The sequence below is a fragment of the Protopterus annectens genome, chromosome 16.part0 (assembly GCF_019279795.1).
Source record: "Protopterus annectens isolate FY-2018-M chromosome 16.part0, PAN1.0, whole genome shotgun sequence".
Taxonomy (NCBI): Eukaryota; Metazoa; Chordata; order Ceratodontiformes; family Protopteridae; genus Protopterus; species Protopterus annectens.
Genome location: NC_056750.1, coordinates 299,514,557 through 299,538,596, shown reverse-complemented (window position 1 = coordinate 299,538,596; position 24,040 = coordinate 299,514,557). Strand labels below are relative to the sequence as shown.

The window sequence follows — 24,040 nt, the reverse complement described above, 5'->3', positions numbered from 1 at the left end:
GTAAATCTTTATTTTCAACACAGTCAGGAATCAACATCAATTTCTGTTTAAGCAATCCAGTAATATGCTGCTGATACTTCAACATATAAAACTGGCAGTTTAAGGCCCTAATGGCCAAGGTTGCAGAAGTGTATACCTTCTTACCCCATCTATCCAGCACCCTGGAATCTCTATCAGAGGGGGTAGGATTGTTGGCAGTAGTAGCCTTAATGCCCTTGGGTCCCTGTGAAATGGTCTCAGGATCCACAGTAGGATTTTTAAAAAGGAACTTGTGAGAGTCAGGAATCCAGTAATATCTATCAGGTTTTCTGGGAGCAGGAGGTAAAGAGTCAGGGGCCAAGCTAAATTCCGAAAAGGCATCATCAACAATGTCCAGTACAGGGGGGATAGCTAAAGGCCTCTGTTGGGGGCAGGAGTAAAAAAATCCCCAAGTCTCTTTTTAGAGTCAGAGTAATCCTGGCTTTCCCAGTGAAAATGTTCCCTAAGAGTATGCACGGTTTCACCAAAAGAGAAATCCTCTGGGGTGGGAAGCAGAGGGAATAGAGTCCTCTGCATCAGAATCCTCATAGTTAGATAAGGGTAAATCCTGGTCATCAGAGGAAACAGAAATTTCAGAATCCTGATCAGAAGAATCATAAGCAAACTCAGTCCTAGGTCTCTTAGAGGGGGAAGGTTGGCTTCCCCTGATTGAAGTAATAAGGTCTTCAGCCATTCTTATTTGTTTTTTAGGCATAGAGGCCTGACCATGTGGTGTGGGCATCAGTTTTCTAGGCATGGATCGAGTTTTAGGCCTTGAAGAAGAAGATGGCGTCAGTTTAACATCCAAGTCAGTAGGCCTGAATACACCCTCAAAAGCCGGTGCCTGCACAGTGGCTCCGGACCCATCCAAGGTAGAGACATCCGCGGGTTTCACAGTTGAAGCATCTCGTGGCAAACCGGACTGCGAATGGGTCTCAGTAGAGGCCTGCGAATCTGAAGTAGTGGGTATCAGGGGCTGCAAAAACGCCTCACTGAGTACCGGCGAACTGGTGACTAGCTTAGGAGGTGTCATCGGCAGCTTTAGACCTATGCAGTCTGTCGCTGTCTTTATCTTTGTGTTTTTTTCGGATTGTCGGTAGTCGAGTGGCTTACCAAAGCCATATATAGGTAATTGAACAGAGTACCAAAATATTTAGAAGCATAAATATATCGACAACTAATAGTTCATTGTTTAAATAAGGCACAAAACAGACAGCGAGGTACGTCGTGGTCAGGGCCTAGGCAAGGAATACAGTACAAATAAAAATCTTTATGAGGCATTTGCTTTCCACAAGGAATACAATTATTGACTTTTACTGACATCGGATTAGAGCAAGAAAAAGTTTCCCCAACAGGGTACTTAGCTTAGTTGAAGACTTCGGTTCTGAAACTTGAAAACGAAAATTTCAGGAGTCGGCGACTGACACTTGCGAACTGTTTCTGCATTGGGCACCGCACGGCAAGAAAGACTGATGTAATGGCGTCGGCTGCATGCTTTACACCCCTGACTACCTGACGTCATGGAAGATGAGACAGCAATCGACGCAGGACCCAAGACTTTGATAATCAGGCCGACTGAGGGCTACTGCAAGCAGATAAGCCAAAAGTGATGACTGCAACAGTGAAACACGAAGAACATCTGGTTGACTCTTGTCCATACACTTCAATACTTGGACTGGTTGCCACATGTGCCTTCTCCTGCCAACACTCAATCTCCCAAAGAAGTTCAAGTTCCTCCTCTCTTCGCATAATGCAGGAGTAATGAGGTCATTGTCTCCCTCTACTCTTCCCTCACTAGGCCAATCATAGAGTACAATGCCCCAATTGGCATGTACCTGACTAGACACCTGCAACAACTGGAGAGGCCATAAAAGTACCTCACACAAAGAGGATCCTAGACCTTAAACACTTGTCCTATATGGACAGACTCAAAAAACAACTATTTTCTGTCTCATATCGCCTACTTACAGGCAATCTCTGCTTGACCTATAAAGCCATTTCTGACCCAGTTCTGTTAGAGATGCTACATCTAAAGAAATCCCAATCTCTCCGCACCATATGCTTCAGAGACCTCAACCTCAGTGCCACAATCAACAGAACGTGCTGGAGGGACAGGTTCATAACCCACAGACTGCCCATGCTATGGAATAGACTTCCCATACATGTCAAAAAGAACACCTCACTGGTCTTCTTTAAGAGAAATCTTGATGAGTGGATGGGAAACAGAAAATAAACCCTGGGGATCACTCCAGTGGCTCCACTCGACAAAGGCACTGGAAACTAAGGTCAGATGGCACGATACCAGAGTAAATCCTATGGGCTACACTTGTAAAGACTCCAGGGCCATTAGCCTAGTACACACCTATGAACCTACAAGCTGCCTCGCCAGATTGAGTCAGGCAATAGTAATAAACTAAGAAAGGAACTAAAATCTCTGAATCAAATCAATGCAATCATAAAACAGTTAATCTTCTATGTCTAACTATATACAATAAGTTGTAGTACACACAAAGGAATAGTCTAGTCTCCTGCCATCTTCCAGTTCAATGCATAGGTGACAATTTGTTATTGGGATGATGGGTGGGTATATTACAGTGTATGGATAAGGAATAGTCAGATCTATTCTTATGTTAAGTACATAACTTTTCACCTATGCTGATCCAGTCCATACACTGCAATACATGGACTGAGTCCCCAGCAGAATAGGTGGACTTGATATAAAACACAAAAGAACACCCTCCTGCACGAACGGCTGGTGCACGGCTGAAGAACCCATCCAAAGTGAAAAAACGAGCCAGCACTCCACTCCATGACACAGGCGAAAGTTATTTTATGTAAACTAAAAGACAGCAGAAAAACACATAACCGTACACCAACATGGTTGTACCGGTTTCGGCAAAGCCTTCATCAGTAACCAAACATGATGTAGAAAGTGAAAACAAAACCTAACATGCTGTCTTCAAACTTATACACAATTCATATGGAATGCATGGAGCGCCCTCTAGTGCATCCATCAATAATGCACTAATTCAACAATACAGAAATATAATGAAAATTAACACGAATATCTCACAAAATAAAAAGTTCCCCATTATATCAACAAACAAATAAAGTGGATGCTTCAAAAATGATCATTCAAACCAGGGGGAAAAAGAGCCCCTAGTCTGATGATCCACATTTTTTCTTTATAGGTGAGCCTATCATGTAAAACATGATAGTAAAAGTCTGTCCTTAATGTGATCAATAACCATAAAGCAAAAATTGCCCATAGGGTGTTTGGAGATATGTTTGTATAGAGAACTGGACCCCTTTTTATTTTTCATATCACTAAGATGTTCCCCTATCCTAACTTTAAAAGGACGGGAAGTTTGTCCAACACAGAAGGCTCGACAATTGCACTGGGCCAAATAAATCACCCAGGATGTACTGCAATTGGCAAAACATAAAACCTCATAAACTTGTGGACAATTTTGTGAAGAAAAGGTCCGGCATTTTAACACCCTAGGGCAATAGGTACAATGACCACATGGTTAGCATCCAAATAGAGGACCTGCAAATAGATTAAGTTGAGTGGTAGAACATGTATCCCTATGATGAATCCTCTTATAGTGACTAAAAAGAGAACCCAAAGACCGCCCTTTACAAAATGAATAATGACACCGGTCCCCTATATAATTCTCCAAAACATTATCAGATTTTAACAAATGCCAATGCTTACGGACAATGTTCATAAAGCCAACCGTATTCCTCCCATAAGTTGTTACCAATCTAAGCAAGTTTGATTTAGCATGATCCAGATTTTGATAAGCTAATAAATCAATTCTGTCTTGCTGATTTGCAAAACGATTGGCCCTCGTGATGTCACCCCCTAAATAAGCCCTACTTCTAAACCTCGAGATAAGATCCCTCTTGTAATGGTCGTATGTGGAAGAGCTGGAACATATCCTTTTCACATGAAGGAATTGGGACTTGGGGATGTTCTTGACATGCTGGGGTGGAAACTAGTGGCATGTAATAAGGTACTGAATTGAGGAAATTTTCTAAATATCTCACTCTCAAGAGTGTTGGGATCAGTTCTTTTTACCAGAACATCCAAAAACGTAATTTCAGATCTAGAAAAAGTCAACTTAAACTCAATCCCCCATATATTGCCATTTAAATATTCTAGGAATTCCAAAATGAATTCCTCATCAGCTTTCCACACCATCCGGCAGTCATCAATATACCTCCTCCAAATATCCATTTCATTGATGTAAATATTGTGACTGATGTCATAAATCACCTGATCTTCCACATACGCCATGAATAAATCTGCATAAATGGGGGCAAAAGAAGCCCCCATGGCAGTGCCCTGAGTCTGCCAAAAACACCTGTCCTTAAAAAGAACTCATTATGAATCAGGACCCGTTCAGTCATGCATGCCAAGAGGGTATTAAAACCAGGATTATAAATATTGGCCTTATCCAACCAATATTGCAGGGCCAAAAGTCCCGCCAGTGGAGAATACTAGTGTATAAGGAGGTGACATCCAAGGTGCACAATAACCAATGGGATTCTAGTTGGGTCTCAGAGATAACAGAAAGGAACTGTGTAGTGTCCTGAATTCTGGAACGTATATGTGCCAAAAGCGGTTTTAAATATAATGTGAGAAATTCGGAAAGGGGTTCCGTAAGGGAACCCCTACCCGACACAATCAGTCTCCCGGGTGGTCTTGTGGGGTTTTTGTGGATCTTCAGGAGAAAATAGATATATTGCCTGCTAGGAAAATCAACCTTAAGTTGATGACACACTTCATTCATTAATAATGCCCTCCTCTCTAGCCAAATCCAAAAATTTGTCAACATCCTTTTTAAATTGCATCGTGGGATCCACCTGCATTTCTTGATAATGATTGTGATTGGTTAACTGACGATCAGCTTCAGCTTCACAGTCCCCCAGATCCTGGACCACCACTGCTCCCTCTTTATCCGCTGAAAGAACAACAATCTCCTTGTTGTTAATCAGTTTCTCCAAACATATTCCCTGGTTTTTATCCAAGTTATCCTTAAGCCTGTCCTGTTCATATAAATATAAATGTAAATCTTTAAGGACAGCATTTTGAAATGTTGGGACAATGGGTTGCATAGGTGGCCTGAACCTGGAGGGCCTGAAGCGAAAATCCCTAGACTCAGATGCACCATAATCAGTCCCATGAAAATGATATTTCAAATTCAGATTTCGACAGAATTTGACCACATCCTCTGCAAAAGAATGTACTTGAACAGAAAAAGCAGGGACAAAACTTAGTCCTTTATTCAATAAATCAACTTGTTGATCATCCAATACCACTGAGGAAATGTTATGCACATTATTAACATTAAATGCTAAATCCTGGTCATCTGTTGAAGGATGTCCCCCAGCCCATCTGGGTTTGTGATGCTTCCTCCCCCCTCGTCGCTGGGACTTATTCCTAAAGGGGGTTTTCCAATAAAACTTGTTTCCAAATTATTCCTCTTGGAAACAGGAGAGGCACTAATATGAGCATCCTCCCATTCAGTATTAGAAGAGGAGTCCTCGCCAGGTGGTGTGGACTCCCTACTCCTTTTCTTCAGAATAGATTTTGGCCGACTAGCTCTCATTCTCTTAGATGAATCTACGGGCATGTCAAACTTGACTCTACAGATTTTTTGGCCCCTTTTTGGTTACATAGTATGGAGCCTCTTTTGTAGGCTCAATACAAGCTTTTTCAAAGCTTGTTGGCTATAATAGTATCTAATTGGGGCCTTGATGTTTGATATTTTTCATATTTGTGATTATATATGGTTCTCCCTTTGGTTTAGGAAGTGGAATAATAAGGTGGCTATATAGTGTCACCTAATTTGGAGTATTTATGTTTAGGTTGGTTACATGAATTATGCATTGACTGTCCAACCATTTGTTTATGCAACATACTCAGGGTGGAACTCATATTGTTCACGTGTTGTATATGATTTTTGTATCTGGTATTGAATCTGTGTCTATTTTTGGTCAAGGATGGAATTAGAAAATCTTATTAATGGTCTGTCTTCAGACTCTGAGGATCTGGGTATTTTTGGCCTAGCCTCGAGTTCGGGAGATGCTGTTCCTGGTATCCGGGATCCTATTCATGATTGTAATTTGGTTTTTGCCAAATTGACCAAGGACCTCATTTTTCTTCGCAAAAATGTTTGGCATCTAAAATTATTTCGGGCTTATCAATGTAGAAAAATAGTTCCCAGAGGACTTAGGGTTAGGATTCAACCTATGGTGGCAGAACCGGATAAATGTCTTCTCACACAATGGGCGGAAGCCCAACAAAATGTTTCTATGACTTTTGTGGATCTTTTGAGTAGTTTTTATGAGAGGAAGGTTGAGCAACAACTTGCCAATGTATCATTGATTAGTAAAACTGTGGAGGTTTACTCCAGACTTTCTTGTTACAAAGATAATATTGGAAAACTTGGCAAGGAACTGGCCGCTTTGGATTGAGGTTTGAAGGATAAAAAGGTCAAGAAATTTACTAGGGATGTGGGAGACTATGCTAGGGGAAAGCCATTTGACTTGTGACCTAGAGTCAAGTTTGACATGCCCGTAGATTCATCTAAGAGAATGAGAGCTAGTCAGCCAAAATCTATTCTGAAGAAAAGGAGTAGGGAGTCCACGCCATCTGGCGAGGACTCTTCTTCTAATACTGAATGGGAGGATACTCATATTATTGCCTCTCCTGTTTCCAAGAGGAATAATTTGGAAACAAGTTTTATTGGAAAGACCCCTTTAGGCATAAGTCCCAGAGACGAGGGGGAGGAAGCATCACAAACCCAGATGGGCTGGGGGTCATCCTTCAACAGATGACCAGGATTTAGCATTTAATGTTAATAATGTGCATAACATTTCCTCAGTGGTATTGGATGATCAACAAGTTGATTTATTGAATAAAGGACTAAGTTTTGTCCCTGTTTTTTTTTTTTCAAGAACATTCTTTTGCAGAGGATGTGGTCAAATTCTGTCGAAATCTGAATTTGAAATGTCATTTTCATGGGACTGATTATGGTGCTTCTGAGTCTAGGGATTTTCGCTTTAGGCCCACCAGGTTCAGGCCACCTATGCAACCCATTGTCCAAACATTTCAAAATGCTGTCCTTAAAGATTTACATTCATATTTATATGAACAGGACAGGCTTAAGGATAACTTGGATAAAAACCAGAGAATAAGTTTGGAGAAACTGATTAACAACAAGGAGATTGTTTTTCTTTCAGTGGATAAAGGGGGAGCAGTGGTGGTCCAGGATCTGGGGGACTATGAAGCTGAAGCTGATAGTCAGTTAATCAATCACAATCATTATCAAGAAATGCAGGTGGATCCCACGATGCATTTAAAAAGGATGTTGACAAATTTTTGCATTTGGCTAGAGAGGAGGGCATTATTAATGATGAAGTGTGTCACCAACTTAAGGTTGATTTTCCTAGCAGGCAATATATCTATTTTCTCCCGAAGATCCACAAAGACCCCACAAGACCGCCCGGGAGACCGACTGTGTCGGGTAGGGGTTCCCTTACGGAACCCCTTTCCGAATTTCTCATATTATATTTAAAACCGCTTTTGGCACATATATGTTCCAGAATTCAGGACACTACACAGTTCCTTTCTATTATCTCTGAGACCCAACTAGAATCCCATTGGTTATTGTGCACCTTGGATGTCACCTCCTTATACACTAGTATTCCCCATTGGGCGGGACTTTTGGCCCTGCAATATTGGTTGTATAATGTCAATATTTAGAAGCCTGGTTTTAATGCCCTCTTGGTATGCATGACTGAACAGGTCCTGATTCATAATGTGTTCTTTTTTAAGGACAGGTGTTTTTAGCAGACTCAGGGCACTGCCATGGGGGCTTCTTTTGCCCCCATTTATGCAGATTTATTCATGGCATATGTGGAAGATCAGGTGATTTATGACATCAGTCACAATTATTTACATCAATGAGATGGATATTTGGAGGAGGTATCTTGATGACTGCTGGATGGTGTGAAAAGCTGAGGAGGAATTCCTTTTGGAATTCCTAGAATATTTAAATAGCAATATATGGGGGATTGAGTTTAAGTTGACTTTTTCTAGATCTGAAATTACATTTTTTGGATGTTCTGGTAAAAAGAACTGATACCAGCACTCTTGAGAGTGAGATATTTAGAAAATTTCCTCAATTCAATACCTTATTACATGCCACTAGTTTCCACCCCCAGCATGTCATCAAGAACATCCCCAAGTCCCAGTTCCTTCGAGGTTTAGAAGTAGGGCTTATTTAGGGGGTGACATCACGAGGGACAATCGTTTTGCAAATCAGCAAGACAGAATTTATTTATTAGCTTATCAAAATTGGGATCATGCTAAATCAAACTTGCTTAGATTGGTAACAACTTATGGGAGGAATACAGTTGGCTTTATGAACATTGCCCGTAGGCATTGCCATTTGTTAAAATCAGATAATGTTTTGGAGAATTATGTAGGGGACCAGTGCCATTATTCATTTCGTAAAGGGTGGTCTTTGGGTTCTCTTTTTAGTCACTATAAGAGGATTCATCATAGGGATACCTGTTCTACCACTCAACTTAATCTATTTGCAGGTCCTCTATTTGGATGCTACCCATGTAATCATTGTACCTATTGCCCTAGAGTGTTAAAATGCCGGACCTTTTCTTCACAAAATTGTCCACAAGTTTGAGGTTTTATGTTTTGTCAATTGCAGTACATCCTGGGTGATTTATTTGGCCCAGTGCAATTGTCGAGCCTTCTATGTTGGACAAACTTCCCGTCCTTTTAAAGTTAGGATAGGGGAGCATCTTAGTGATATCAAAAACAAAAAGGGGTCCAGTTCTCTATACAAACATATCTCCAAACACCCTACGGGCAATTTTTGCTTTATGGTTATTGATCATATTAAGGACAGACATTTACTATCTCATGTTTTACATGATAGGCTCACCTATAAAGAAAAAATGTGGATCATCAAACTAGGGGCTCTTTTTCCCCCTGGTTTGAATGATAATTTTTGAAGCATCCACTTTATTTGTTTGTTGATACAATGGGGAACTTTTTATTTTATGGGATATTAGTGTTCATTTTCATTATATTTCTGTACTGATGAATTAGTGCATTATTGATGGATGCACTAGAGGGCGTTCCATGCATTCCACATGAATTTTGTACAAGTTTGAAGACAGCATGTTAGGTTTTATTTTCACTTTCTACATCATGTTTGGTTGCTGATGAAGGCTGTGCCGAAACCGGTACAAACATGTTGGTGTACGGTTATGTGTTTTTCTGCTGTCTTTTAGTTTAAATAAAATAACTTTCGCCTGTGTCATGGAGTGGTGTGCTAGCTCGTTTTTTCACTTGAGATAAAACACCCCAGAGAATGGTGGCACCAAATGAAGATCCCAGTCTGGCAATAATATTCAGTTCATAGCATTTAGCAATCATATGCAATGAAGAAGTCCAAGTCACTGCTATACAAATGTCATCTACTCACAAATTAAGATAAATGGTATAGATCTTGCGGAAAGGGTTTCTGGTTTGATTACTTAAGAGCGACTGTGTGTGTAGCAGAACGAAGTGCAGTCAGAAAGCCAGGCAGACAAGATTTCCTTTCTCATCTTCTTTCCCCAGTCTGTTTGTGGTTAAAGGGCACAAGTAACTGATGATGTTGCCTTATATGCTTGGTGCATTTTAAGTGGAAGTTAAGCAGTCTATGGATGTCCAAACAATGTAATTCACATTCTCCTCTAAGTACTGCAGGAAGAATACTTGCGCAATAACCGACAATGTGGGGTAGTATATTTGAGATTTACCCACGGTAGCAAAGCCCGAATGATTAAATAAAGCCAACTGTGGGTAAGCCTTCAATATACCACAACCACAGAGTTGGTTATTGCTATTATACAATGATATTATTTAAGAAATAAAAATACTTACTTTTCTTAAATAATGTCTTTGTATAATGGCGCATTACTGTTCTTCCACCAGTGGTGGTATATTGCTTTCTTGTGTTGATGTACTGCGCATGCGTACTGGACTTGTGTTCCATTGCATACCCAGTACCATCAATGCTTTGAAAAAGAAACAATGAAGAAAATAAAGTCTATTTAAAAAAAAAAAAATAGACTCTCAGCGAATGAGATATCTTCAGAGGGGGACCGTTGGGAACCACCTGATTCATCCAAGTAAGTATCCAATGTTAGAGACTCCTGGGGAGAGTCTAGATGTTTCCTCTTACAAACCCCCTTCCTGGGAACCTCATCAGTGGGAGCTTCTGGTGAGGTCTCAGAAGAGCAAGGGCCACCCAATGGGGCTTCCTGAGGCTCTGGGTCTCTACGCTTGGTCAGAATGTGAGGCAGAAGCAGACACAGGCGCTTTAGGGGAGAAGGAAGCCAGACCTGAGGTCGAGAGTGTCTTAGGAGACATGACTCTCCTCATGGCATCGAAAGCACATCTGCTCTGATGCGGGGGAAGTGACGAATCCGAGGAAACAGTCGATACCACCGGCACCAGGACAATGGGCTCCGAATCAGAGGTAGGAGCCAAGCTCATCTGAGCTGAAGCCCCGAGAGGCAGAGGCAGACAAGTCGGTCTGACTATCCTCCCCAGACTCGACCAGAGAGTATCGGCTCCTAGAGTCCTCGATCAGCACCGAGGATGTCAGAGTGAATGGAGCCGAAGACATTGGAGCAGGCGTCGGCTCTGAGGGTTCCACAATCAACAGGTCCGACTCCTCCGGTTCCGAAGTACCAGCATGGCTCAGAGGAGGAACAGTTTGAGCCAGTGTATAGGTCTTCGGCTCCAAAGCCATTTGGGTTGGAGCTGATAAAATTTTTGCCAAGGCCGGTGCCAATAACAGTTTTGCACCACACGATCCACATCCAGATCAGAAAGGCTGATATAGGACCGAGATGAACACACCGAAGGTGGTACCAACTGTAATAATGGACTCTTTGGAGTTTCGGATACCAGTTCCAAGACTGGGGGCCAGCTCCGAAAAGAAAGGCCTGTCGGTTCCAATGTCTCTGGAACCAAAGTCGAAGATTTTTTTGATTCAGAAGTCTTTGAAGACTTTGAGGACTTGTTGGATCCAGCTTGGTCACTCAAAGCTTCTTGGAAGGATGGTTTCAACAAGCCTCTGTCCATTAATTTTCTTTTCCTTTCCTGTAGGACTCTGGAGGAGAAGGAATGGCATATAGAACAGCTATCCTGTAAATGCAGGGCTCCTCGACGGTACACACAATTTACATGGCTGTCTGTTACAGACATCTTTTGGCCACATTTGGGGCACTTTTTGAAACCTGACTTAGGATGCTTCTCTTGGTCAGCCAATGTAATCTCAGAGAGAAAATTACTGTCACCACAAAAAAACTCTTCACAGTAATTATCCACAAAAGCCTTAAATAAAATCAGGCTGACATACACACACACCGAGTAATACTAGTGCAAATATTTAAGTGACAGAAAAAGGTCTGTCTAAAACACACAATATGAAATATATAAGCAGGCTATGCAATGAAAAAGAGGATAGCTGCTATAAGACACAGCAAACCTTATCTAAGAAATTCTAAAGAATTGATATAGCCGACAGAAAATACTGTCAACTGCAAAATCTTCAACAGCAGTCATCAAATACAAGCCTTTTCTACAAAAAATTAAGGCTAAACACACTACACAGCAAATAACTATACACTATTTAGTATAAATTGTGACAGAAGGTCACTGACTAAACACGCACTAGTAATCAGAAAAATGTTTTTAAACTAGGCCTAAAAGAAGAGGCCAACTAGAATTTTAAAGCACACTAAGGGAAGGGAATAAATGTAGGTAAACACACCAAAAAGCTATAAGAGCTTTATAAAACTATCTAAAAAGTACAGTTGTGTACACTTACCATAAATGTAGATGTTCGAGTGTATTCACTAATGCAGTCATTACACTTGGGTTATCCTGCTGGCAGGCTACCCTCAGTCGGCCTGAATTCCAAAGTCTAGGTCTGGCGTCGGTTGCTGTCGCCTCTTCCCTGACGTCAGTGCGCCAGGGGTATAAAAGATGCAGCCGATGCCATTTTCTTCAGTTTTTATTGCCCCAGATGTCAGGTGCCCCCAAAAAAGGGAAGGCTAAAAATATGCCAATAAAATATGCATGCACCAAAATATATAATACCTTCATCTACAAGCAAATACACCACATAGGTTGTATAGATTAGAGAAGTGCAGCTAAGTTCCAGCAAAAAGAGATGGGGGATGGTGGGAGGGTAACCTGGACTGCAACAGTGAATACACTCGAACATCTACATTTATGGTAAGTGTACACAACTGTACTATGTTCTTCATGTTTCGCTGTTGCAGTCATTACACTTGGGTTGAATCTCAAAGCTATGGTTGGGAGGCTGGAGCTAAATAACATTAGGAGCGGCTATGAGGCCCTGCAGAACTGCAGTGGCAAAGCCTGCCCTGGATTTAGAGTAGAGTGGTAAGTGATGGTGCTTTGTAAAGGTGTGCACTGAACTCCAGGTAGGAGCCTCTAAAATGTCTTTGGTTGGTACTCCCCTGAGGAAGGCTGCTGAAGTGGCTGCTGCTCTGGTTGAATGAGGCCTAATGCCCTTAGGCACTGGCTTGCCATGTTGTGAATAGCAGAAATGAATGCAGTGGCCTATCCACTTTGAAATAGTCTGCTTTGAGATGGCCTTTCCTTGTGATCCTGCAGCATATGCCACTAGTAGTTGCTCAGTCTTTCTGAAAGCTTTGGTTCTGTTCAAGTAGAAGCGTAGCTGTCTGTGTTTGTCTAAAGAATGCAGAATTCTCTCCCCCTTATTCTGTGGGTTTGGATAAAAAGTAGGCAGATGAATAGTTTGGTTAAGGGCCACACTGGACACTACCTTAGGCATAAATGTCAGGTTTGTCCTCAGAGAAACCCTGTCTGGATGAAAAATGGTAAAAGGTTCCACAGCCATGAGTGCTTGTAGCTCTGAGACTCATCTAGAAGAGGTTATTGTCAGGAGCAGAGCTGTTTTCCAAGATAAAAACTTTGTCAGCTGTAGCGGCTGGCTCAAAAGGGGGCAGAGTGAGTTTTTCCAAAACATAATTGAGGTCCCATGCAGGTATTGGTGATCTCCTTGGAGGTCTTAAATTTTTGGCTCCTCTGAGGTATTGCCTTAAAGGATGAGAAAAGATTGGTGGCTCTGTATTGTAATGAGCCAAAATGGCAGAGGCATGAATTTTAATTGATGAAAAGGATAGGCCTTTGTCCAGCATCTCAGTTAAGTATTTCAAAATCTGAGGAATATTTGGTACTGCTGTGTCAATTCCTTGTGCCTGGTTCCAGGCACAGAATCTCTTCCATTTTCCAGCATAAGATTTTCTAGTACTAGGCCTCCAAAATGACATCCATCACCACTTTAGAGGTGTGTTTTGTATGACTACATTATCCGCCATGCTGCCAGATTTAAGGTCTTGAGTTGGCTGTGCAGGATCTGATTGTTTTGTTGGGACAGTAGGTGAGGTATTTGAGGTAAGGTCCAGGCTGCGCATTGAGACAAGTTCCTTAGGATTGGATACCAGTACTGGCGGGGCCAGCCTGGGGCAATCCGTATCATTTTTGGCTTCTCTTGTCTGACCTTTAGGAGTACCTTGGGGAGGAGAGGCAGTGGAGGAAAGGCATATACTGTTAAGTGTTTCCAGCTGAAAGATAGGGCATCCACTTTCCACGCTTGTCTGTGATAAGTCCTTGTGCAGAATCTCTTTCGTTGGCAGTTGTGAGAAGAGGCAAATAGGTCTATGTCCGGGCATCCCCATTTCCTTATCATTTTGAAGATTTGTGGATCCAATTTCCACTCGTGGGGACTCATGAGGTTTCTTCTTAGTTCATCTGCCCAGAGTATTTACTTTTCCTGGCAGGAATTGTGCCTGCAGATGTACTTGGCAAGTCAATGCTGTGTCCCACAAAGTCATGGTTAGTCTGCAGAGGGGGTAAGAATGAGTGCCTCCCTGCTTGTTTATATACCACATGACCATGGTATTGTCTGTCTTTATCAGTAGTTGTCCTGGATGAAGTAGGCCCTTGAGGACTGTCGGGGCATTCTGAACAGCTAGCATCTCTTTTTGATTGATATGTAGATGCATTTGGTTGGAGGACCATGTGCCTTGAATGCATCTCCCTGCCATGTATGCCCCCCCAGGCAAAATCTGATGCATCCGTTGTCGATGTCTGCCTGGCTGGGGGTAAGGTGAATGGCTGTCCCTTGTTCTGGTGACAGGCCTTCACCCACCATCGAAACTCCTGTTGCAGGGAAGGAATGAGAGTAATTATTGTTTCCAGGCTGTGGCAATGTTGAGTCCAAACACTTTTTAGGTACCACTGAAGTTTCCTCATATGCAGTCTTGCATATGGAATTAATAGAATGCAGGATGCCATGAAGCCCAAAGCCTGCAGAATTTTTCTTGCAGATAACTGGGCCTTTGTTGCCAATAGTTTGAAATACTTAGTCAGTTGCCTTTGTTTGTCTGGCATGAGATAAGCCATCTGGGCAGTTGTATTTAAGCTTGCACCCAGGAATATTATCTCTTGAGAGGGTATTAGTTTTGATTTTTGTTCGTTGACTGTGTACCCTAAGCATAGTAGTAATCTCTTTACAAACGCCATATGCTGAGTAGAATGTCCTAGTTGTCTGCTTGTATGAGGCAGTCATCCAAGTAAGGATATATTTGTATTCCTCTTTGTCTGCAGAATGCAATTACTGGTGCTAGGCACTATGTGAAGACCCTGGGCATAGTAGATCAGCCAAAGGGCAGTGCAGAGAATTGGTAGTGCATTGAGCCAGCTATGAATCTGAGGTATCTTCTGCATGATTGTCTGATTGGAACATGCAGGTATGCCTCTTTTAGGTCTAAAGTCACCAGCCAAGCCTTCTTGCCCAGCATGGGCAGAAGCTGCTGTAAGGTCAACATTTTGAATTTTGGTATATCCAGATATGTGTTTAGAATAGATAGGTCCAGTATTGGTCTCCAGGTTTTGTCCTTTCTGGGTACCAGGAATGGTCTGGAATAGTTTTTGTGCCTCTGCCCATTGTTTTTTTGGTAGGTCTGGCCAACCATTTGCTATAGACTCCCACGTGGAGTCGCCTAGGTGCTGGAAGCTCAAGATATTGGACCTTTGGAAACTATTCCCTCAGATGGGTCCGGAGTCTAAGACCCATTTGTCCTGGGTTATGATGTGCCAATTTTGAGAAAAAAGTGCTAGTTTTCCCCCTAAAGGTGTTGCCAGAAGATAAGTGCTTGGCGCAGGCAGGGGGAAGTCATTGGTACTGTTTCCTGTAAGGCTGTGATTTGTCTTCTCCACTTTTGGAGGTAGAAGCACCCCATTGTTTAGACCTGTATGAACCTCGGGGCTGGGATCTGCCTCTTGGGCATCTGTATCTGCCCCTTTGTGGTCTGTCTGACACTGGAAAGGACCAATTCTTTGTAGGCCAGTGTCTGCTAAATCTTGGAGGCTGTACCTGTAAGAAATCCTTGACTGTTTGCATAGATTTAGCTTTGTCCTCCATTTTCTTTAACACCTCTTCTGCTTTAACACCAAACAAAGTATCATGCTGTAATGGAGCATCTAATAATTTTCCTTTAACATGATCTGGTAAATTTTGTCCCTTTAACCAAGCATGCCTCCTGATGACAGAACCCGTGACAGTGGCCCTGCAGGTCTCCAAAGAATCTAAGCCACATTGCAAAGTATGCTTTCCAACTTGCTCAGCTGCATGCAATAAATCCTGCATTTCTTTGTTTTCTGCACCTTCAGAATTTATCAACATTTTCTGTTTAAGCAGTGACATAATATATTATTGACATTTGAGCATATGAAATCGACAATTTAAAGCCCTAACAGCCAAGGTAGCAGAGGTGTAAATCTTCTTTCCCCATCTGTCTAATGCCCTAGAATCACTGTCGGAGGGGGGAAGGTTTTTTGCAGTGGATGCCTTGACCCCTTTGGGACCCTGAGAAATAGTTTCTGGGTCAGCAGCCGGGTTCTTGAAATGGAATTTATGAGAGTCAGGCACCCTGTAGTACCTGTCCGTCTTAACAGGAGCTGGAGGTAAGGAGTCAGGAGTCAGACTGGACTCTGAAAATACATCTACAATGTCTAACACAGGCAGAATAGCTAGGGGCTTGGTGTTGTGGGAGTAAAAGGAAGTCCCTGAGCCTTTTCTTAGATTAAGAATAATCTTGGCTCTCCCAGTGGAAATGTTCCCTCATGGTATGCAAGGTTTCCCCAAAAGAGTAATCCTCAGGAGGAGAGGCTGAAGGGATAGATTCTTCAGCATCAGAATCCTCATAGGGAGGAAGAGAGTATTCCTGATCAGAAGAGGAATCTGAAGAAATGGAAACCTGATCTGAAGATTCATATTCTGTCTCTTGCCTAGGCCTCTTATCAGGAGGGGGAATGGGAACCCCTGATTAAAGTAATTAAGTCTTCGGCCATTTTGAGCTTCTGTTTTTTGGGCATGGAGGCCTGACCATGAGGCTGTTGTACTTGTTTCTTTGCCTTTAAAGATGCTTTAGTCTTTGCCTTTGTAGCTGGAGTCGCTTTAATATACAATTGAGTAGGTCTGAAGACACCCTCAGAAGCCGATGCCTGCTCAGCGGCTCCGGACCCATCTGAGGGAATAGTTTCCAAAGGTCCAATACCTTGAGCTTCCAGCGGCCTAGGCGACTCCACGTGGGAGTCTATAGCAGCCTGCGGGTTCAAAGTAGCGGGCGTCAGGGGCTGTGAAAGTGCCTCACTGAGAGCCGGCGAACCGGCGACTGGTTTAGAAGAAGCCTCTTTGTCGGTTTTAGACCTCGAATGCCTGTCCTTTTCTTTGTGTTTCTTGTGAATTGCGGTAGTCGGTTGGTTATTCGACGGCATTGTGTAATTAAATCTTCTACCAAAGTAGTGAAAAGCAAAATTGTACCAGCGCTTTATAGTGCGCTGGTTAAATCTAGCACAAAACCGACAACAAGCAACGTTGTGGTCAGGGCCTAGGCAAGGAATACAATAAGAATGAAAATCCTTATAAGGGTATTTGCTTCCACAAGAAATACAATTATTAACTTTTTCTGACATCGGTCTGGAGCAAGAAAAAAGTATTCCCCAATGGGGTACTTGGCTTTTAATGAAGACTTCGGATCTGAAATTCGAACATGAAAATCTCAGGAGTCGGCCGACCGGCACTTGCGAACTGCTTCTGCTTCGGGCACCGCGCGGCAAGAAAGACTGAAGAAAATGGTGTTGGCTGCATCTTTTATACCCCTGGTGCACTGACGTCAGGGAAGAGGTGACAGCAACTGATGCCAGACCTAGACTTTGGAATTCAGGTCGACTGCGGGTAGCCTGCCAGCAGGATAACCCAAGTGTAATGACTGCAACAGTGAAACACGAAGAACATCTACCTAAATATCAATATAAGTAAGAACTGGCCCGAGCTAATGCAGAACCTCCAATCTGCTACAGCGGCAAACTAAATCTGAGGTAACTCTAGGTGCATCATGGGATAGAGACTTAGCCTCGAGCTATTTGAAGACCTCGAGCTTTGCAATTGGCCGACTAAGAGCCGAGGGATCAGCTCCGAACCCATCAGTAAAGAATGAATGGCGGGATAGAACAACTTCACATCATCAGTTTGGAACAAGAATGTGATATAAAAGAACTTGAGCAAGAGGGAGTGCATAAATATTTGGGAATTGATTAAGGATCAAAAATAAAACAACAACAAATGTGAATAAAACTCAGTAAGGAATATTTTAGAAGACAAATTAATCCTGAAAACAGTGTTGACATCTAGGGACAAAATTCAAGCTATAAACCAATTTAAACCAATTTGCTCTTCTTGTTCTAACTTAACAGTTTTGGAGTGATTGCCTGGCCCCAAAACGTATCGAGTAGATTAAGAAAACAAGGATGCTTCATGCTCATCAAATGATTTATAAAAAATCAGTGCATACCAAGATTATACAGTGGATATAAAAAGTGTACACACCCCTGTTAAAATGTCAGGTTTTTGTGATATAAAAAAATGAGACCACAATAAATCATTTCAAAACTTTTCCCACCTTTAATGTGACCTATAACCTGTACAATTCAATTGAAAAACAAACAAATCTGTTAGGGGAAAAATATAAAAAATAAAAAAACTTACAATAAGCTGGTTCCATAAGTATGCACACCCTTAAACCAATACTTTGTTGAAGCACCTTTTGATTTAATTATAACATTCAACCTTCTTGGGTAGGAGTCTGTCAGCATGGCACATCTTGACTTGGCAATATTTGCCCACTCTTCCTTGCAAAAGCACTCCAAATCTGTCAGATTGTGAGGGCATCTCTTGTGCACAGCCCTCTTCAGGTCACCCCGCAGATTTTCTATTGGATTTAGGTCCGAGCTCTGGCTGGGCCATTCCAAACCTTTAATTTTCTTCTGGTAAAGCCATTCTTTTGTTGATTTGGATGTATGCCTGGGGTCACTGTTGTGCTGAAAGGTGAAATTCCTCTTCATCTTCAGCTTTCTAACAGATGCATGAAGGTTTTGGGCCAAAATTGACTGGTATTTTGAACTGTTCATAATTCCCTCCACCTTGACTAAAGCCCCAGTTCCAGCTGAAGAAAAACAACCCCAAAGCATGATACTGCCACCACTATGCTTAACTGTGGGGATGGTGTTCTTTTGGTCATGCGAAGTGGTTTTTTTTGTGCCAAACATACCTTTTGGAATTGTGGCCAAAAAGTTCAAACCTGGTCTCTTCAGACCATAACACATTTTTCCACATGCTTTTGGGAGACTTGATGTATCATTTTGCAAATTTTAAACTGACCTGGATGCTTTTCTGTGTAAGAAAAGGCTTCCGTCTTGCAAACCTATCCCATAGTCCAGACATATGAAGACTACAGGATATCGTCGCATGTAGTACACAACCAGTCCTTGCCAGAAATTCCTGCAGCTCCTTCAGTGTTGCTGTAGGTCTCTTGGCAACCTCCCTGACCAGTTTTCATCTAGTCTTTTCATCAATTTTGGAGAGATGTCTAGTTCTTTGCAACATCACAGTTGTCCCATATTTTCTCCACTTTTTGATGACTGTCTTCACTGTGTTCCATGGTATATCCAATGCTGTGGAAATTTTTTTGTACCCTTCTGCTGACGGATACCTTTCAACAATGAGATCCCTTTGATGCTTTGTAAGCTTTTGCTGTAGCAAGCAACTAAGTAAATGTCAGGGAAATCCTGAACTTTATTTGGGGTTAATCAGAGTCTCTTTAGTTGATGGCAGGTGTGTACCCAAGAAGACTAAATGCTGTAATTAAATCAAAAGGTGCTTCAACAAAGTATTAGTTTAAGGGTGTGCACACATATGCAACCAGCTTATTGCACCTTTTTTATTTTTTATATTTTCTCCTCTAACAGATTTGTCTGTTTTTCAATTGAATTGTACAAGTTATAGGTCACATTAAAGGTGGGAAAAGTTTTTAAATGATTTATTGTGGTCTCATTTTTTATATCACAAAACCTGGCATTTTAACAGGGGTGTGTACACTTTTTATATCCACTGTATATTCCCCGCTCTGAAGGAGGTATGGGCCTCCTTGAAATTGATTACACGTACAGATCTGCAGTTATGGGACTGTACAAATATCTGCTGACCTCAAGACCAAAATGTAGTGAAAGTTTTGAAACATGAGGAGAATAAATCTAAGACGACTTCCCTGCTTAGTCTAGCAGAAGCATATCAGAGTCAAGCAGGAATGGAAATCAAACCAGGAGTAGATAAAAATCAGGCAGCAACTGAATGTGCCAAAAAAACAAAAGAAAGAGTACAAGGTGAAGGGTCTGATGAGAAGGCAAGAAATGTGGAAACTGCATAAATATAGCTGTAAGTACAGAAAACTTCTGGAAGAACCTCATATTGATCAGGATCGAACTTGGGCATGGTTAAGGAGAGGCAAATTCAAACCAAAAGACGAAAGGTTAATATTGGTGACCCAAGATAGTGGGCTACGTACATGTTGGTTCCAAAGTCCATTGAACATGTGGGAGAAACAGACAAATGTAGATTTTGTAAAACAGAATTGGAAACAGTTGCACAGTGGTTGCGACATACTAATGGCAGAAGGGTTGTATACTGAATGGCATAATAATGTGCCAGGACTGTTGCACTGGGAATTGTGCAAACATCATAATATTGAAGTAGCTGAAAAACAATGGAAACATGAGCCACAAAGCATCATAGAAAATGATAGTCTGCATCACATGGGATCACCCATTACCAACAGCTCAAAAGACAGATGCGAGAAAACCAGATAGAGTGGTTCATGAAAAGAAGACAAAAGGAGCAGTGATCATTGAAATCGCTGCACCCAGTTACAGTGTCTTGTGTACAGAGAGACACAAAGTCATAAAATATCAAGATTTGCAGGCAGAAAAGACAGCAATGTGGAAGAAAGATACTCCTACTGGAACTGTCTGGGTAACAGGTCTTATAAAAGAGAATCTACAATCATATTTAAATATGTTACCAATACATGTAACTGTATGAATTGCAGGAGAAGTCACTACTGGGCACATTACGGGTGCAGCGAAGAGCACTTTTGGCTGACATCAAAGTCTGAAACAATATTAATTTCATGAACTTTAATCGTACTTTGACTTAAGAATGGGGCCTATTCCTGTCATGGCATTAGAAACCCAAAATACTTGGAGAAATTAAAAAAAGGCAAGCATGAGGCAGGCATGCTCAATCGGTTAGGCAACAAGTCTCTAGCATTTAGGGTAATAAAACACCTGTGTAAGGCCCAGAACTGCAATCTGGCCATATTCCCTAAGGCTGTATTCCTGAATCCATAATCCAAATATCCATTACAATTCAAATATTTAAAGTGCAGACCATGAAATGGAACCCATGATGCAGACAATCTGGTGGGTGCACTCAATGTTAAACATCTTACTCTTGTGGGACAGGAGGAGATATAAGGAGTGAAGCCCCCAGATATCAAAAATCCTTAATTTGGAAGGGTGAGACAAATGAGAGATCCTAAGGGACACGTAGGATGGCACTGAACTCCAGCTGATGGACTGTGGAATATTTATTTCCACTTTGTTGGACTGGGTTGTCCAACTGGATTATGATCCATTTTCAGCAGAAACCCAAGGAGAAAATCTTCAACATACAAACAAAGTGATACAAACACAGAATACAATACATTCACGCCTCAGACAAATATTAAGTAGTGCATGCTCTAAAATATATTTATTGATAAACATGTACACTATGTAATAATTTCCACCCCCAAGTAGAAGTTAACATTTGTATAGTTTAACAGCTGCTGTGCAGAGCTAGCAGTACCTGAACTGCACAGACAAGTAGTAAACACAATAATCGCTGAAGCCTAGCTGGAGAAAGACTGCACCATATTCAAGTAACTGAAGTATACTAGAGATAGGCATACTTCTGAACCTCTTAGCATAAGAAATCTGGACAAAGCCAAAAATAGGGACAAATTCTAAATATTGCTCTTAGAAACTTAGAAAGTTGCTACAATTAAAGGTTTTGTGTTATCGTTTGTTTTCTAAAGGATAGGAAGTTTGAATCTCTGTCATTATTTATCTAAGTCCGTCCTTGCTAATTTAACAGAAAACCACAAATGTTAGGAGGAGCCAACCACAAATGTAAGGGAAAAATCTGGTCAGTTGAGAGGTATGGAAGTAGAAACACTGGCTGTGGAGTGGCACTGTCCTCCAGTAAGGAGAATTAAGAAGAGTCCTTACACAAGATACACTTAGGATGGACAATCATGCCTGGGAAAAACACTTGAAGCAGATAAACTGGTTTGAGAAGAGAGTCAGAACATTTTTCCTTGAATGCGGGGAAGGACTTAGTACTTCTAATGTCCTTGCAGGGCTGGATCTACCAACTGCTAACATAAATGCATCCCATGCTGTTTATGATTCCTTGTTAACTTAAGAATTCTCACCCCAAAACAAATTCCTAGGTACAGACTGCCACCTTAGGCAGCACAAAAAAGAACATGGTACTTGAAGTGAAGCATAGAGAAACAATATTTTAACAAGATCATCAACCCCTGAAGCTCCTTATCTAAGTCGCAATGGTGAGTCTAGCAAGGGACCAGGAGCAGAAATTCCGTACATCTGTTATACATTTGTGGCATTCTGGTTTTGTTATATGTACTGGAGGTGGAGGGTAATTCAAGCCATCTTAGGGAATATAGGGCTTTAAAGACGATCGAAGATGGCGTTCGGACTAGCAACAAAAAGTTCTGAGATTCTGTACATCATCTTTATGCCCTATTCCATGAGCAGGGAGCATACATGTGACGTAAGACATCCTTAAAATCCTTAGGCTTTGGTACACTGGCTGGACGTTGGGCTACCCTAAGCAGAGAATCCTTTTAGTAAAGAATACAGAAACAGTGACATGGAAGGGCATCAAGGGGACTCAAAATGAGCAGCCAGTCACAAGAACCTAATCAAAAAACACTATCCTTGCACCTAAAACTGACGCGCACTAAATCTAAACTACCTAACTCACAGAAAAGGAAACTACGGTAGAGGAAAAAGGAGATAAACACCTGAAAAAAAACAGCCAAAAAGGATAAACTTCCACACAGCACACAATCAAGCTGCTGTCCAGGAATGGCAACAAACAAGATCTGGGGTAGTACTGGTTGAGCGGGGGTTTATGGGTAGAGGAGGCAGTGCCCAGCAAACTGAAGCCTTTGGAATGTGGCCAATCTCAGATTAGATGAGTTAGAGGGTAACAGACATTAGAACTATGATGAAATTAAACTGGAAATGTGGTACACTATGTAACCAGTGATGAAATATGCAGTAAAAACTGTAAAGAATAATTCTAAGAAGAATATATTCTAGCTCCATTCATGTAATCTTATCTACTACTAGAGAAGACCACATCTGCTTACCTCAGCCTTGTACATCCGTATGAGACCTTGGTTAACTTTGGACCAAGCAGGAACAGCACTGATGTTCCACAACTGGTTGGAGTGTTCAGCAAAAGGACCCGTTTTCATCTAAAAAAGAAAAGAGTAAACAGATGGGAATAAGCCTCTGAAGAAGTAAAATAACACCAAGACATCCCCCCCCCCCAGTCAAAGAACATCTATATCAGTTTCAACCACAGTCTATCCAGAAGTCATGATCAGCACGGACCTCAATGCTGGGAAGATGGACAATGCAAATAAACTCTAAATGTTAAAGGCACAATTAAAAAAAAATCCAAAAGACAAAAACACCAAAACAAAAGAAAGCTGTTACATCAGGATAGGGTCTGATATACTAACACTTCTCAAAAACATTTTCAACCCACTTCAAGACACGCACATACACACAGCTCACACTATATCTCCACTACCCAAAACCTCCCAAAATCTCTCTCTCATTCTCTCTGTCTCACACACACACACACACACACACACACACACACACACACACACACACACACACACAGGATCACAGACACTGAAGGTACAATCAGTAGATTTATGGTATACAACAAATGAATATGCATGTGTGTAACCACAATGGCACAGTGGATAGTGTTGCCGCCTCACAGCAAGAGGTTCCCGGGTTTACTTAACAGCTGTGGTGCCTTCTGTGTGAGTCTCCACATCCTCCCTGTGTTCACGTGGATTTCCTTCGGGTGCTCGGTTTCCTCCCACATTCCAAAGACATGCAGTAGGTGGATTGAGCACTCAAAATTGGCCATAGGTGTGAGTGTGCATACGAGTGAGTGGTGTGGAAAAACTGCTGAGGGAGGACTAGCCACCCGGCAGCATAAACCTTGACTCCAGATGACTGTCACTGTTGAAGTGGCACCCAGACCCCATGTGCAAAAATGGGAAAAAGGGGTTGTGGATGGATGGATTCACACGCTCATTTACTATATACAAACACGTGACCATGACCTTTCAGTGAGTAGACTGTTGATAACTTTTC

At 41.7% G+C, this 24,040-nt stretch overlaps 1 protein-coding gene across 1 annotated transcript in view; it reads right to left on the bottom strand.

Moving 5' to 3' along the window:
* The window catches only part of PTPA (protein phosphatase 2 phosphatase activator), a 1,433,001-nt gene that overhangs the window by 421,986 nt on the left and 986,975 nt on the right, over nucleotides 1-24,040 (bottom strand). Inside the window, exon 9 of the mRNA XM_044058017.1 lies at nucleotides 23,008-23,115. Coding sequence (XP_043913952.1) covers nucleotides 23,008-23,115 — 108 coding nt within the window. The remainder of the gene's footprint in view (nucleotides 1-23,007; nucleotides 23,116-24,040) is intronic.